Source organism: Calidris pugnax, unplaced genomic scaffold (genome assembly GCF_001431845.1).
Source record: "Calidris pugnax isolate Ruff unplaced genomic scaffold, ASM143184v1 scaffold25, whole genome shotgun sequence".
Taxonomy (NCBI): Eukaryota; Metazoa; Chordata; class Aves; order Charadriiformes; family Scolopacidae; genus Calidris; species Calidris pugnax.
Window position 1 is genome coordinate 8,339,899 of NW_015090805.1, and position 15,587 is coordinate 8,355,485.

At 41.9% G+C, this 15,587-nt stretch overlaps 1 protein-coding gene across 1 annotated transcript; it reads left to right on the forward strand.

Moving 5' to 3' along the window:
- Positions 1–25: 25 nt before the first annotated feature.
- On the forward strand, positions 26–11,251 carry LOC106885657 (chromosome unknown open reading frame, human C21orf59). Its single transcript, XM_014938016.1, has 7 exons — positions 26–244; positions 2,956–3,123; positions 4,608–4,675; positions 7,707–7,865; positions 8,375–8,506; positions 10,390–10,485; positions 10,587–11,251. Exons 1-7 carry the CDS (start codon positions 106–108, stop codon positions 10,695–10,697), a joined length of 873 nt encoding a protein of 290 aa, XP_014793502.1. The 5' UTR covers positions 26–105; the 3' UTR covers positions 10,698–11,251.
- Positions 11,252–15,587: the final 4,336 nt, after the last annotated feature.

Consider the following 15,587-nt stretch of genomic DNA (forward strand, 5'->3'; position numbering starts at 1 on the left):
CCCCCCCCCCCCGCCCTCCCTTCCCGCCGCCGGTATCCAGGGACGCGGGGCGGTTGCTGTGGGAGCGTAACGGTCCTAACGGCCTCCGCCGGCCCCGGCCTCGCCATGGTGCGGCTGCACGTGAAGCGCGGCGACGAGAGCCAGTTCCTGCTGGAGGCGGCCGGCGGCTCCCGCCTGGCCGAGCTGGCGCCCCTCGTCGCCCGCATCTACAACGGGAGGCTGAAGGTGCAGCGCATCTGCTCAGGTACCAGCCGGCAGGCACCGCCTTCCCCCCCTGGCCGGGCCTGGCAGCACCCACACGTTGAGGCGGGGGCGGCCGGGCGGCCTGCGGAGCAGCGGGATCCTCGCTCCGTCCTCTGGGTGCCTGCGCTGCGCTGGCGGGCGGGCCGGGAGGTGAGGGGAGGCGCCGGGAGGTCACTCGGCTGCAGGGGTTCAGAAGTTAGGAGGTACCTTTCAAACCTGAGCTTAGAAGCAGGCAAGCCCTCCTCCCCGAAATTTAAGAGAACAGTGAACACCCATCAAAACCACCAAACCGTGTGTAGATTCCCACCTTCTGGTGTTTTAGTAGCTGAAATTTCATCTGCTTCATGACTGAAGGGCAACAAAGGGTGAGGGGTGAGGGGTCTGGAGGAGGGGCTGAGGGAGCTGGGGTTATTCAGCCTGGAGAAGAGGAGGCTGAGGGGAGACCTTATTGCTCTCTACAACTACTTGAAAGGAGGGTGTAGAGAGGTGGGGGTTGGTCTCTTCTCCCAGGTCACAGGCGACAGGACGAGAGGAAATGGCCTCAAGTTGCACCAGGGGAGGTTCAGGCTGGATATTAGGAAAAAATTTTTCACTGAAAGGGTTATCAGCCATTGGAATGGGCTGCCCAGGGAGGTGGTTGAGGCACCATCCCTGGAGGTGTTCAAAAGACGGGTTGATGTAGTGCTGGGAGGTATGGTTTAGTGATGGTGATGCTTCTTGTTTGTTGTACGGGTGTCTATTTTTGTCAGTTAGGTTGATGGTTGGACAAGATGATCTTTAAGGTCCCTTCCAACCTAGAAGATTCTGTGATTCTGTGAACTGCAGCGTGTCCTCTCCCGGAGCAGCTGCATAAATCCTTTGTGACCAGCGGTGTGCCCTACCTATGAATGAAATTCTCATGTTGCCTACTGCCTGCTTGGTGCGAGGCATCCGCTTGCCGTGTGATGGAGAGTCACTGGATGTGTCTAAAGTAGTGCTTTAGTTCGATCCAGGAGGTGGCTTTTGAAAAACATTAACCGTTTACAGTTTGTCCCTGCTGACCTGCTGCGGTTTGCATTGTGGATCAGCCTGGGGACACGTGAGCTGAGATTCCCTTCAGAGGAGATTACCTGAAGGGTGCTGGCTGTCTACACCTGATATGCTCCAGCTGCAAATATGTATGTACTGTTATAGAATTATAGAATCATTCAGGTTGGAAGAGACCCTTGGGATCATCGAGTCCAACCATCTACCCTACTCTACAAAGTCCTCCCCTACACCATATCCCTCAGTACCGCATCTAAACGTCCCTTAAACACAGCCAGGGATGGTGACTCAACCACCTCCCTGGGCAGCCTATTCCAATGCCCAACCACTCTTTCTGTGAAAAATTCCTTCCTAATGTTCAGTCTAAAACTGAATATGAGGCCATACTGAGGCTAATCTGAAATTTAAAAAACTCCCAAACCCAGACACCTTGGTTACTGTATTTTCAGCCCTCGCTCTTTCTACAGATCTGCTGCCGTTGCTCCACAGTACTTGCTAATTTAGTTTTGGCTGTTATGTTTTCATGTGGGTGCCTATATTCCCAGCCACAACAGAATTGCCATTTCTTGGGACTTAGGGTGCTTCTGGCGAGAGGGATGTGCTTTAATTAATACAGTGATGGTAAAGAGGCTGGAGGGCTTTCAAGGAAAGGATGCTGTGAAGTGGACTGGCAGCTGGATAAGCTGTTCTGGGGGAAAGTAGAGACTAGCTTGCAGGCCATGTATCAGATGCTGTAGGCTAAATAACAGGGTTAGGAATGTGTGTCCACACACTGCCTGTTGTCACTGTGTGAGACTGTGCATTGGTAGCCAGCATTTACACCTCTCTGTTGTCTCAGAGTTATTTCACTGAATTTCACTGAATTTCTAGAGTTGGAAGGGACCATAGAGATCATCTAGTCCAACTCCCCTGCTGAAGCAGGATTGCCTAGAGCTAGAGCATGTTACTCAGGACTGCATCCAGGCGGGTCTTGAAAATCTCCAAAGAAGGGGACTCCACAACCTCCCTGGGCAGCCTGTTCCAGGGCTCTGTCACCCTCACCGTGAAGAAGTTTCTCCTCATATTTGAGTGGAACCTCTTATGTTCCAACTTGTGCCCATTGCCCCTCGTCCTCTCAGTTATCCTGGTCTGTTGCTACTTGATTAGACATAAATTACTATAGACATTTTTCTTTATTTTTTATTTCATACTGTGTGTGACTGTGACCCTTTGGGTAGGATGTGGTATGGACAAAACTATAGGTAATCCAGTTACATATTTTCTCAACTGCAAAGAAATTAATTGCTGTATAAGAATAAAATGTTTTTTCAGTTTTTTAAAAAAAAGTTACTTTCCCAAAAGTACTTAGAAAAAGGAATATGCAGGTCAGTTAAAGCTGACTAAGGAAATAAATTTTAAAAAAAAGTTTATGGCCAGCAAGTATCACCTATGTTTGCGTACCTGCACTCTGTCATTTGCTACATTGTTTTATATATTTATGGAATGTATAAATTGTAACATAATTACAGCATGTATATCTATATATGTGTGCTCCTAGACCTTATTGTTTATTCCATATACTTAGCTCTTTAAAAGCTGAAAGCTAGGAGTAAGGTTTTCGCTGCATGTATGTGTGTGAAAGGCTTTTGTAAATGTTATGATCTCAATAACACAAAATTTTAATCTTGTTCTCTAAACTCTTTAAAGAGATGGAGGAGCTGGCAGAGCATGGTATTTTCTTGCCTTATAATATGCAAGGACTGACAGATGAGCAAATCGAAGAACTGAAGTTAAAGGATGAGTGGGCAGAAAAGTGTGTACCAAGTGGTGGAAGTGTCTTCAAGAAAGATGTAATTGGGCGAAGAAATGGACACGGTAAATCTGTTGTAAACGTTTGTTTCTTTTTCTGCAAACACAGTAGACCAGCTAAACTATCAGTTTACATAATTCTTCTGTCTTGTGTTCGGGTGTGATGTAATGGTGATTTAAAGCCAAAATAGTAGTATATCTTAGTAGTATATCTCTTCAGCACATATGCCGTTTAGCTTTGCAACTGTAGTACTTGAAAGTAAACTCCAAAGAGAAGTAAACAATTATCAGAAGCAACTTTGACTGTTTCACTTTCATTTATTCTCCATTTGTAAATGTATACATGTGTACTATTTTTCCCCAGCCACTCCAAGGCACATTAACAGATTGTTTTTGTGGTATTTCTCCTTTCTTCTCATTCACTGTGACTCAGACTTACTGAACTCACTCCTGTGGCTTTTTCTTTCTGCAACTCCAGCCAAGTGGTTTTGCATTAGCACTTGGTGTGTGTGTCGAGCCCTGCTTTACAGTGAAGAGCATGAGGACTGATTGCCCAGGAGAGACCGCAATTGTCTTCTTGCAGTCTGTCCTTGTAGTCCCGACACCATGGCAGCCCTTGTTAAGGAGGAATCTTTGAATAACTTAATCTTAACTTGTCATACACAAACAACTTACTCAAAGTGTCTAACACAACACATTGCCCAATAAAATTTAAGCCCTTGCTGAACTTATAGCTAAACGTTTTCTCTCCTCATTGTGTTCCCAGTGTCTCCTACGTAGGCATGTGGACAAAGCCTGTCTTGTCTGACATGGTTTTGAGCAGTGTTGGGCCTTGTAGTAAAAATTTGCATGCAACTTTAATGTAAGGACAGTACCACTTGTAGTTGTACTTGGGCACTTGTTAGTGGGAGGACACCTTTGTAATATGAACAAAGTTACAATATTGAACAGCACTTAAATGTGGGCCAAACGAAATACCAACAAAGGATCTAAATAAATGTTCAGCTGTGAATGAATATGATTTAATTGGATTTTTGTTTCTGAGGAGAGGCTTTTTATAACAAGTAAAATAGATAACTATAATATGAAATATACAGTGTATTTGCAAAACTGCATTTGTTGTTAAATTGAAATCTTAATGGGAAGAAAGTCAGAAAACTCCAAGCTTTTGCCTGCTTTTGTGCACATCTGCCAGCACAGCCCACCAGAGTCATGAGTCTTGGTTTTGGTGAGTATGAAATTGTGGCTGTTGCTTTCTACTCAGTACTTTTGTCCCAAATGAAGTTCCAAATACTAGTCAAATGTCTGTGTAGAAAAGTAAGCTTGGCACTCCCAGGAGAAATACTCCTTTGTTTCTTAAGTTAGTAAGAAATATGGCAATGAACCGTCAAACCGGCAAATATACTGCACCTTAGTAGGGTCTGTCTTGCTTTGTGATTTAACAATGTTTCATTTGCTTACAATAGGGAATAACCTGGACAGGTCATTTGTTTGGTTGGTTTTTTTTTATAGCAAGTGTAGACTATTAAATGTATTTCTCTTATTTTCAGCTCCAAATGAAAAAATGCAGCAAGTCATTAAGAAGACGATAGAGGAAGCCAAGGCATTAATCTCTAAGGTAAGTTTCCTGAAGTAGCACGTGTTATGTGGTACTGTCTTAATAGATGCTACGTAGTTGAGCAGCTTAAGAAAAAATAGACTTTTTTCAGTGTAAGGGCTGAGAATTTTTGAGTAGTATCATGAAGTGATGTGAATAGTCTAATAAAAGCTGACATTTCTGTTAATGATTTTCTTAATGGCTTTTGGCAAGCTGGTTCAACAAGTTAAGAAATCAGATATTAAACTCCAAGTGAATGCTGGCAAACGAGACCACATTGAATGATTAAATCACATCTAATTTTGTCCACAGGCTCTTAATTTGCTATTGATGCATTCTTTAGGTGAATGCTTGTGTTTTCTGGTGAAAAATTAACAGCATTCTGTGATGTTCCTGGAAAAAAATACCTTTTGCTCTTTAACATAATCTTTTGAGTTTTATGTATAATTAATTGAAAAATATGTTCTAATCTCTTAGATTAGGCCTTGGTTTTACAAGCACCTGGACTCATGCTCCATCCCAAAGAGTTTCTGTGTTTAAAGATAAGTGTGGGGTACGTCCTGGTGGTACTACGGTCTGAATTACTCAGCCTCACTTTACCAAATCTGTAGGTGCTCTGTATTGTGTCTCAGATTTCATATGACTTTGAAACATAAATTAAGTAGTATTTATTGTCAGATTGGGGTTTTTTTTTTAAACATCTGAAAGGAATTTTCTTCTCCCTACCCCTACAATTCTGGGAATTGGTATGTGTGGAACTTTAAAACAGCTTTAAACCAGTTATGCAAATACATAATGTTACTGAATTTTTAGTGTTGCCTGTGCACTTAAATTGGCCTTCTTGGCTGTTTTGTTGCTGATAACAGAGTCATATCAGTGATTTAGAGTAAGCAGCTCAGTGTTTCCAAAGGCCTTGTGGAGGCAAGCAGAGGAGCTGCCCTGTTGCCTGGCAGCGCTTCCAGTGCACTGAGGTGCAGCAAACCTTTCCTGAATTGAGGCAGCATTTCAGCCAAACTGTTTTGAGTTATAGCAAAATCTACACAAAATGAGAGGTGTTTCAGATTAAAGCTTCTGTACTCTAAAGATTTTCTCTAGATGTACTTCTTTTTCTGTTGCATTGCATCTCATCAATTCTATTTCTATACAAGGAGGAAATTAATAATATGTAGTTTTACTTCTTGAGCTGAAAATATCTTCAGATCTGATCTCCAATTTTCAGGTCTTCCTGGGTGAATCTTCCAACTATATGTTGTCATTGACAATAAAAAGTTGCAAAATTTATAGAATCATGTAGGTTGGAAGAGACCTTTAAGATCATCAAGTCTAACCATTAACCTAACACTGCCAAGTTACCACTACACCATGTCTCTTGGCACTATATCTACCCATCTTTTAAATATCTCCAGGGATGGTGATCCAGCCACTTCCCTGGGCAGCCTATTCTAATGCTTGATAACCCTTTCAGTGAAGACATTTTTCCTAATACCCAATCTAAACCTCCCCTCGTGCAACTTGTGGCCGTTTCCTCTTGTCCTATCGCCTGTTGCTCGGGAGAAGAAATGGACCCCCACCTTGCTACAACCTCCTTTCAGGTAGTTGTAGAGAGCGATAAGGTCTCCCCTCAGCCCTCTCTTCTGCAAACTAAACAACCCCAGCTCCCTCAGCTGATCCTCATAAGGCTTGTTCTCTAGACCCCTCACCAGCTTTGTTCCCCTTCTCTGGACCCGCTCCAGCACCTGAATGTCCTTCCTGTAGTGAGGGGCCCAAAACTGAACACAGTACTCGAGGTGGGGGCCTCACCAGCACTGAACACAAGGGGACAATTGCTTCTCTAGTCCTGCTTATGACACTGTTTCCAATACAAGCTAGGATGCTACTGGCCGCCTTGGCCACCTGGCCACATTGCCAGCTTGTACTCAGCCGGCTGTCAACCATCACCCCCAGGTCCTCTTCTGCCAGGCAGCTCTCCAGCCACTCTTCCCCAAGCCTGTAGTGCTGCATGGGGTTCTTGTGACCCAAGTGCAGGACCTGGCACTTGTCCTTGTTGAACCTCGTACAGCTGGCCTTGACCCATCGATCCATCCTGTCCAGATCCCTCTGTGGAGCCATCCTACCCTCAGTCAGATTAATGCTCCCACCCAGCTTGGTGTTGTCTGCAAACTTACTGAGGGTGCACTCAATCCAGATCACTTCGCCAGATCATTGATAAATACATTGAAGTGAACAGGCCCCACTGCGCTGCATACTGACTTAGTCCAGAAATTACTGCCATTCACTGGTGAATGAAGCTAAGGATAGTTGGTGAAGTGGTTTGTTAGTTGTGTTAGGTTCATCTCTTTATAATGATGAAAATTAAGAAGTATACCCGTGCATTAAGAAAAAAGGCTGATCATCTGAGATTGAGAAACTAATTGTACTTGCCAGTTAACTAGTTTAAGAATGTCCACAAGGAGGCAACATTCTCTTACTCTTTTGTATAAACCTTGTTACTTAAAATATTGGAGCTGTTAACCATAAGCAAAAACTTTTTCTTCTCTTCCAGATGCGTCTTGTTTTTCCTCTGTCCTTTGCAGTAGGGTTTGGAATGATGTCAAATACTTGATCTTGGAGATCTCTGCATAAGCTGTGCAATATGCCAAGCTTTACTCTTCTGCACATGTGCTCTATTTTTTTCCTCAAGTTTTAGGCCCATTCTCTAGCCCTCGCTCGAATTCTACTGGTTTGAATCTTGTTCATGAATCATAAGTACTTGGAAGAAAAGACTCCCCATCCAGTCTCTGTGGTCATACGCCTACTTGTTTTAATGCCTGTATCCCACAGGCATTTGTTACTAAATGCCTCCTCTACAATTTAGTGAAGATTTTTATTTTATTTTGTGTCCCCTCCAGTGTAAGCAAGATAAATGGAGGAGGCAGAAGTCCAGTGATGTATTCAGAAGTTGACATGCAATTGAGAAAATTTGGGCTTCTAATATCCCTTTGAACTGCCTACAAAGCAAAGTCTTTCTGCATATTTTTTTTTAAATTACCAATGATCCCTGCCTGTGTTTCAGAAACAAGTTCAGGCCAACGTGTGTGTTAATATGGAGATGGTGAAAGACGCATTGGATCAGCTCCGAGGGGCCGTGATGATTGTGTATCCAATGGGATTGCCTCCACATGACCCAATTCGGATGGAGTTTGAAGATAAGGAAGACTTGTCAGGAACTCATGTATGCAGTAATGTATTTGAACTATATGTAGTGCCGGGGTCAAATATGTGCTATACTGTTCTCCATTTTATCAATGAAAGTTTTTTTTTCATTTGTGCGACAGATATGGTTTAATATTTTTGTCTGATAGTCTATGTAAAAGTCATAAATAAACTTAATTCATCTTATTTCTAGTTAAGCTATTTCAAATGTTACATACAAAGTTGAGTTCAGGTAATTCTTGGACCCATTTTAAATTGCTTGTCATTTCTTTCTAATGCCAGTGTTGAGAATATATTACCCAAAGCGTTTATGTTAGATGAAGATTGAATGGGATATGAATAAAAATGCTGTAGATTAATGTGAGGAGAAAAATGTAGTAGAAGTATAGTGTAAGATCAGGTGAATTACACTGGCCTTTCTGTTAAGAATTCCAGAAAGATTTTTCCTGGAAATATTTTCCTGGTTTTGAAAAAAGCAAAAAACCAACACCCTTGTTTGTTGTTTTTTTGTTGTTGTTGTTGTCACAGGCTGGACTTGAAGTTATAGAAGAATCAGAAGCACAATTATGGTGGGCAGGAAAGGAGTTGAAAGAAACAAAGTTGCTCTCTGACTATGTAGGCAAAAATGAGAAAACAACCATCATTGTCAAGATACAGAAAGTAAGTATTGCTGGAAGAGTGCTTTACAAGCTATTCACCTTTGGCTGTCAAATTCTCTTCAGAAGAGAATTGTCTGTAGGTGTATAAAATGGATTAGATAAGTTCTGGCTTGAGTGTCTTAAAACTACATCTGTTTTAAGGTTTTAATTTATTCTACATTTTTCTTTAGTAATTCCTTTATCTGTCTGTTAAATACTGTCGTTGTTATTACTTGCTCCATAGCCCTTTTCTGAAATACAGCACAGAGATATTTAAAAGTAGGTGAAATACAACTGAAAAGTTTAAAAAACCTCAACTGGCTTTTCAGTTGGCTTCAGAGCCTGGAGCTACGCTCTCCCCAAGTGTTCAGTGAGAACTCGCTGAGCGCCAGCAGGAAGAACAAGCTGCTGGGCCTGCACCACCCAGTGGCGCTGTCAGCTGCAGCTCACCTGAAGTTTCCAAGCTGAACTTTTTCTAAAGAAATGAGGCTTTCCAGTCATCAGATGTGATGAAGCAGATGAGGCCTTCTGTATTAATTGTGAACATAGGTCTGATGAGTCATCCTCTGGAGCGATGAGCTAAAACGAGGCAAAGACCTCTTGCTGCTTCTCAGTTACAGTCCTGATGCTTCAGCAAAAGCCAGTCATTAAGTGGATAGTGATGTGTGATGCAGTCGTCATGTTCTTGCAATATGAGAACTAGCACCAGCCTACTGGGACTGTTGATTGTTTTTTGGACAAAGTAATTTTAGTACTACCTGTGCAGTTGTGTTCATCTCTGGTGAGTGCCATATTCAAGGGAAGAATGTTTAGTGTTTCAGTTCGTTCTCAGAGCTTTGTCAGAAGATGCTCACCATGTTCATGTGTGTCTGTATCTGTCTCTCTTTATAAAATCACACTCAAAGGGTGCTTTTGTGAATGTCGGATGTCTCGGAGTACTTACCCATAGCTCAGAATTACTCTGGAGATGCCATGCTCTCACTTCCATGTTAGTGAGAGCTTCTCTGCCACAGAAAGCATTAATGGTTATGGCAGATCTTATTATCTACAGGTGTCTGTAATAGAATTACTCAAAGAGAAGTGAAGTGATTTATGTGTTTGTCATTTAGAAGACCATAATTGCTTTCTCTCTCCTGTGAAGGTGACTGAAAAATTGTGTGACAACTCAACAGCTATTGAAGTGTAGGCTCCCAGAAAAGCTGTCTTACTGTTTGACTAGTTGGTGGACCTCTTCGGAGAACACAAGTAGTACGGTGGTTTTCTATCTGACAAGAGATGCCTGTATTCTTGTGTTGGAGAGCTAATTTAAACCACCTGAGACCTTTTTTGTTTCAGAGAGAATTCACCATCTCCATTCAAACTGTTCTGTTTGCTATTGTTGACAATAGCTGTCATCAGCTATTTTCTGCTGTGAGCATCATTTCTTCCATGAGGACAGTTGCCCGGGGAAAAAAAAAAGAAGTTCTTTGTAGTAACAAATAAAATTTCTTTTATTTGTAGTATTTTGTAACTGCCTTCTTTCCCTGCTTTACTTAGTCATATGCCATCTTGAGTCTGTGTTAGCAGGGGAGCTAAAGATGAATGGGCCAGTCCCGAGACACCCAGAATGGCCTTAAAACAGAGAGATTTATTATGTCTTTTAGAGCAGAAGCTTAAGTAAAAATCCTGTTTGCAGCTTCTATTGATGTCCACAAAATTGACAATATGTCTCAGATGCTGAGATGAAAAAATAATTCTCACTTGAATGCAGCAGAAGTTTCTCAACATTTATTTTCCTGTCCTGAGGGACCTTATTAAATTTGAGAAATCCTATTGTCTGAAGAAAGATTTTGCTATCTTTGCGTAGCAGCTTCTCTTTTGTATTGCAAATGCCATCATAAATGAAATTTATGACTTCCCTTTCAGAAAGGACAAGGAGCTCCAGGGCGTGAACCTCTGATTAGTCATGAAGAGCAAAAACAGATGATGCTGTATTACTACAGAAAGCAGGAGGAACTTAAGGTAACAGTGTCTTTTTAACTGTATGTGAGCTGTGCTGCTGTAGACACTAACCACCGGTTACATTCATTACTGCCTCCTTAACCTGTCCGTTCTGTTTACAGAAACTAGAAGAGGATGACGACGATTCATTTCTAAATGCTGAGTGGGCAGACAACCATGCTTTGAAAAGGCAATTTCACGGTGTAAAAGACATCAAATGGGGGCCAAGATGACACTCTGCAAACACCTTTTTGCCTCTTTAAGCTGTTTGGTTGATACACTTGTTTGCAATGAGTGTTGTGTGCAGTAGATTCTTCTGACAAGGCTGAAATTGTCCCTTCCGTAGCAGGTGCCTGTTTCAGCCTTAGGTTTTCAATAAAAGTTTACATTTCGGTGTAACTGTAGCAGCACTTGTGTCTGCAAAGAATAGAATCAATCCTGTTGAAGTTTGTTATTTTATTAGAAACTTGTAATTTGAGTATTGAAATATTAAACTATTTCATAGATAATATACCTACTAAATATGGACTAGAATGTTTGGTATTGTTTTGAGTGGTCTTTATGCTCTCTTCCTGATTCTTGCCTTTATTTTAGATGGTACAGTGTGTACAAGATAATTTATTTTATAAGAAATCAGTTTTCCCAGGCTAATCCAGTGAGTTAGTGATTTTTATGTGTGTGTTTGTGTTTCAACATAGCTAATTCCAAACTATCATTTTTAAATGAGTTGACCTCTTAACAATTGTTTAAAGGAAGTATTTTTATATAAACACAAATAACATGAAAATCCTTGTGGAATGCTTCATTTTCATTCTTTTGGTTTAGTTTTCATTGACATTGGAAGCCAACCTAGTGGTCTCATCCAGTTTAACGAGCTGTTAGCCATGATGCTATATATCAAACATATATATATGCTTTTATATAAAAATCGACAGAAATTTGTTTATAAAAGTAAGCATCATTTGCAAGTAGCTTGGATACAATGAACCCAGATTTAACAGGGCAAGATCTCTAACATGGAAGTGCTTCTAAGATTATGACTGGACTAGAAGTGTTTAGTTTCTAACAAATCAGCATTTTAAAATGAAAAATCATGAAATTTATCAGAGAGTGTTTCCACATGCTTGATATTTAGGATCCTGTTACTGTTTCTAAAATGTATCATCAGTCAGTTTTGGGTTGAAGACTAACGAAGGAAATGCGAGTAGACATGGGTTGTTGAAGAGAGGATTCTGATGACTAACTGATAATTAAATCTCTAAAATTTTCTAGGTAGATATCAATGTTTAGAAACAAGTTGCTCAAGTTTTACATGTTTAGACTTCTGTCTCCTTGAAAGGAGATGCTTTCCTATGGAGGCAGATGTGCATCCTCGTCGGCTTGCTGAGCAGGGGAAACTCAGGGTGCCCTGAACATTCTCTGTGAGGATCAACGGTGTGTTTTAAAAAGAGGTGAACTGTGAGCACTTTGAGCCAACAGTTGATGTCTTCATTCACACCCCGAAGCTGTTGTGCCTAGGGCAGCAGGCACCAAGAACTCCCACTTCTCAGTTCTGCAGCGCAGGAGGACAAGCCAGGAGGACAAGCCAGCAACAAAGCCTTGGCTTTGTTGTTTGCAACGTACCTCAGGGTACCAAGTTGCCCCTGCACACATCTGCGTCCTTTCCACCCGCACCAAACCAGATCACGTTCACGAACTCCATCAGTCTTGAGAAGAGGCAGTTGTTCATCAGCACGTAGTATACGTCAAATTTTAATGTGAAATATTTGTTGCAGCTGCTATGTTAGGGCACTGTGGTGCTAGGGCTGCTCAGCAGCTCTGGAAGTCAGATGGGTTATGTTTGCTGTCTGAACTTACACCCGCATTTAACATTTTTCATTGATAGTTTTTTTGTCTTATTCATGCCCTAATCCTCATGTCAGGAGAGCTTAGAGGCAGTGACATGTGAAAACACAAGCCTCTGAGAGACTATCAACCAGAAGCCTCCCGCTTTACCAAACCTACCAGTGCAACAAGATGGAAGTAAATTCTGTGGTCGTTGACTGTCGGCTAAAAATACCTGGCTGTGGCTCTCCAGATTCACAAGTCTCAGTACTGCTGGCTGAAATCTCTCTTCTTGTTTGAGTCATTGTGAAATAACGGAAAGAAAGTGTTTTGCTAGTTGTTTTTTTCCATTGCAATGAGAAAATCAACACTAAATATTAGTGTGGTTGAAGACATGCTGATCAAGTTAAACTGAAGTGTTTGTTGAACTCGCAGCTGGAAGATTGAATACCCAAAACAGAATTAATGCCTGTAAGTATTAGTGGTGTTTTTACTTTACTCACTGATTCCTTTAGGGAAGTTTTGTGTCTGGTAGTATCTTTTGGAATATCAACTTTAGAGTAACATGGTTTTTACCAGGAAAAAAAATAATCAGTCTGTGGGATTTTTTTAAGTTGCAAAAGTTCAAATATTTTATATTTTAAAACTAGTTGGAATTATTTCAATGTGTCAAGAAAGTAGTGTGAGTTTGAAAAGAATACCTTGTTCTATCACTCTGTCAGATGAAAATCAGCGTCCTGTACAATTCTTCGGAGGTTTTTAACCATTTCTATAGCTGATTGTTTGGGTTTTTTTCTCCTAATGTGCTCCTGTGCTGTCATCAAAGGCTGGAGTGAAGAAAATCTGGAAATACTTAATTTCTTAATGTCACCAACATCATTGCAACCCACAGAGATATGATAAATCTTTTTGATCCGTAACTGGGTTTGGCAGCACTCGGCAAAATCATTATAAAATAATAAAGTTCATTTATTATAAAAGCTGTTAGTCACCTAGCTCCAGCTCCTGATCAGTCCTATGGGTTGTAAGAGGCCCAGGTTGCCAGAGGTGCTGCTGTGGCTTTTAAGGGGCTTCTACAGACAGAAAACCTCTCCCTCCTCTCCCCTTTCTCATGACGCTGTCCTCAATGGGTTTGACAGGGATATGTACAAATGCTGTCTAAGCCCCCAAATTTCAAAAACAGTTCAGGAAAGTAATTATTTTGTTTGGGCAATTTTATATATCCTTCAAAAAAAATCAAATTACTGTTTATGGTTTAATGATTTAACACATTTGTTTCTCTCTTTTCCAGCAATGTTCTAAAATATTTATGTCCTTTTGGCAGCCTGGAAAAAAAAAAATAGCTCTGTTTATAGGTTTCTGAAGTGAGCTGTGTGGCAGCCTGGCACAGGTTGTATCCAGGGTGAGGTTATAACCTGGTGGTTCCCAAATTAAGTTTCTCGGGGGATCGCTTTGTTTCCTCTGCTGCTTCTGACAACATTTCCCGCCCCCCAAAATCTCATCTTTTCTGTTTGAGAAGCCGGTTGAAGACAGCCAGCTGTGCCACGTGGCTTTTGTCGTGCAAACCCAGGAGGGAGATTCCCAAAAGACGGACTGCCTGTAAGCTACCGGAGGTGGAGATCTGCTGTGGGATCAGGGGTTTCAACGTGACCTTACCTAGAGGCGCTTATTTATTGGCACTTACTTGCCTGTTCCTTGTCATTTGAAAGTAGCTTTTTTTTTTTAGTTACTTTAGTTTAGTCATAACTACATTGAGATTAGTGGCCTTGGCAGGAAGCTTCCCAGATGTTTTGGATCAGTTATAATGAATGCTTGAAAGTATCCAAGTGAAATCCCTCTTGCAAATAGAGCTTTCATCTTAGATTAGTATTATTTCGAGGAGTTTGTTCTGTGAGCTCCCAGTCCTGTAAATAACTGAAGTCAGTGTTGGCTTTTGGCCATTTGATTTAATGTCCTTGATATCAGGAAAGCACTCAATAGCAGAGGAGACAAAATGAACATAACATGAGCGGTAAAGTATCTGTACGGCCCGGATCCCGCTCGTTAAAGCCCACCTCACATCCAGGACCACAAGTAACTGGTTTTCCATGACAAAACCCTGACGTGTTGCTGGCACCTTCCTCCCGGCAGAGAAATCTCTACAGCTGCCATACATGTCAAAGGAGCCCAGGAGGCTTTACTGCATTTCCAAGACTTGTTGAGAGTTAGTGTTTCAGTGAAAGAGAGACACTTAAATTACTGTTATATGGAGGACTCCAAGGGGGGCATCTGAACAGGACCTTTGGTTATGGGGCTTATAATGTTGTCATTTCTTCTCTAAAAATGAGGGGAAATCAGGCATAGGAAGCAATTAATGCAGAAGCAGCTCCATTTTATTCTATGTACCTTTGACAGCTGTTCTCTGCTGTAATTGGCCGTCTTCTTCTTTGGCTGAAAAAACAGTCCGTAGGATCAACGCTCTTCTGAGTTCTCACAACAGCTTCTGTGGATCTGCTGGCTTCCTTTGTTGTGGCTGAAGTTGAATGAACTTACTGGAGAGAGATGAAAGAGGACAGGAACAAAGCAAAGCCTATGGATACTTAAATATCTAAAGAATTTGAGAATTATGAGATAGGAATGCCACACGTAGGTTTGCAAATTTGCAAAAGGGTTTTATCTTTCTTCTAAACTGTTTATTTCTGGGAGTTTGATAGCAGGCGTGCCTTTCTGGAGGGAAAATTCTGCGCTCTATCAAAGGCCACGCACAGCGGAACATGGCTGAAATGTTTACTTTGTGGCCATATCACCGTCCTGATTAATGGGCATTTATATAATTGTGAGAATCGCTAACGCAATTACGGTCCTTAATGTGCCATTAGGGTTTCCTTGAAGGGGAGTGTGAGAAGAAGCAAGGGACGGGCACTGGGGGCTGCGTGGATGTGGCTCCTACACCCCTTCCCCCCTCAGTGGCCGGCTCTGCTCCCTGGGTGCAGAACAGATCCTGCTCCACGGGTTCTGCTCAGCCTCGGGATGCCGCCGACGCTGCTCCAGGGGTTTGCCTGCCCCGTGCCTGCCCTTGGGTTCTCCTGAGTCCACAAAGGTATTTTCCTGTTCAGTTTCACTGATTGAGGGTCATGGGCAAAAGCCACCGGGAAGTGGAAATGTGGCTGTTTCACTGGCAGGTCTTAGAGTAGGGCGAGCCTGATATACATGGTGTTTTAGAATACTCCAGGGACATTTCCTGATTATTTTCCCCTCTCTGTTCCCCTCTCCTCTACCCAACAAACCCTTGTGTTAAGTTGCAGGTTTTGGAAACATCA

What these genes read in the sequence shown, in the direction of transcription:
- LOC106885657 (XM_014938016.1), top strand. Translation starts at nt 106, where the DNA reads ATGGTGCGGCTGCACGTGAAGCGCGGCGACGAGAGCCAGTTCCTGCTG. An exon ending in GGTGCAGCGCATCTGCTCAG is followed by an intron (nt 245 to 2,955) that starts GTACCAGCCGGC and finishes AACTCTTTAAAG; the next exon opens with AGATGGAGGAGCTGGCAGAG. An exon ending in TCATTGTCAAGATACAGAAA is followed by an intron (nt 8,507 to 10,389) that starts GTAAGTATTGCT and finishes CTTCCCTTTCAG; the next exon opens with AAAGGACAAGGAGCTCCAGG.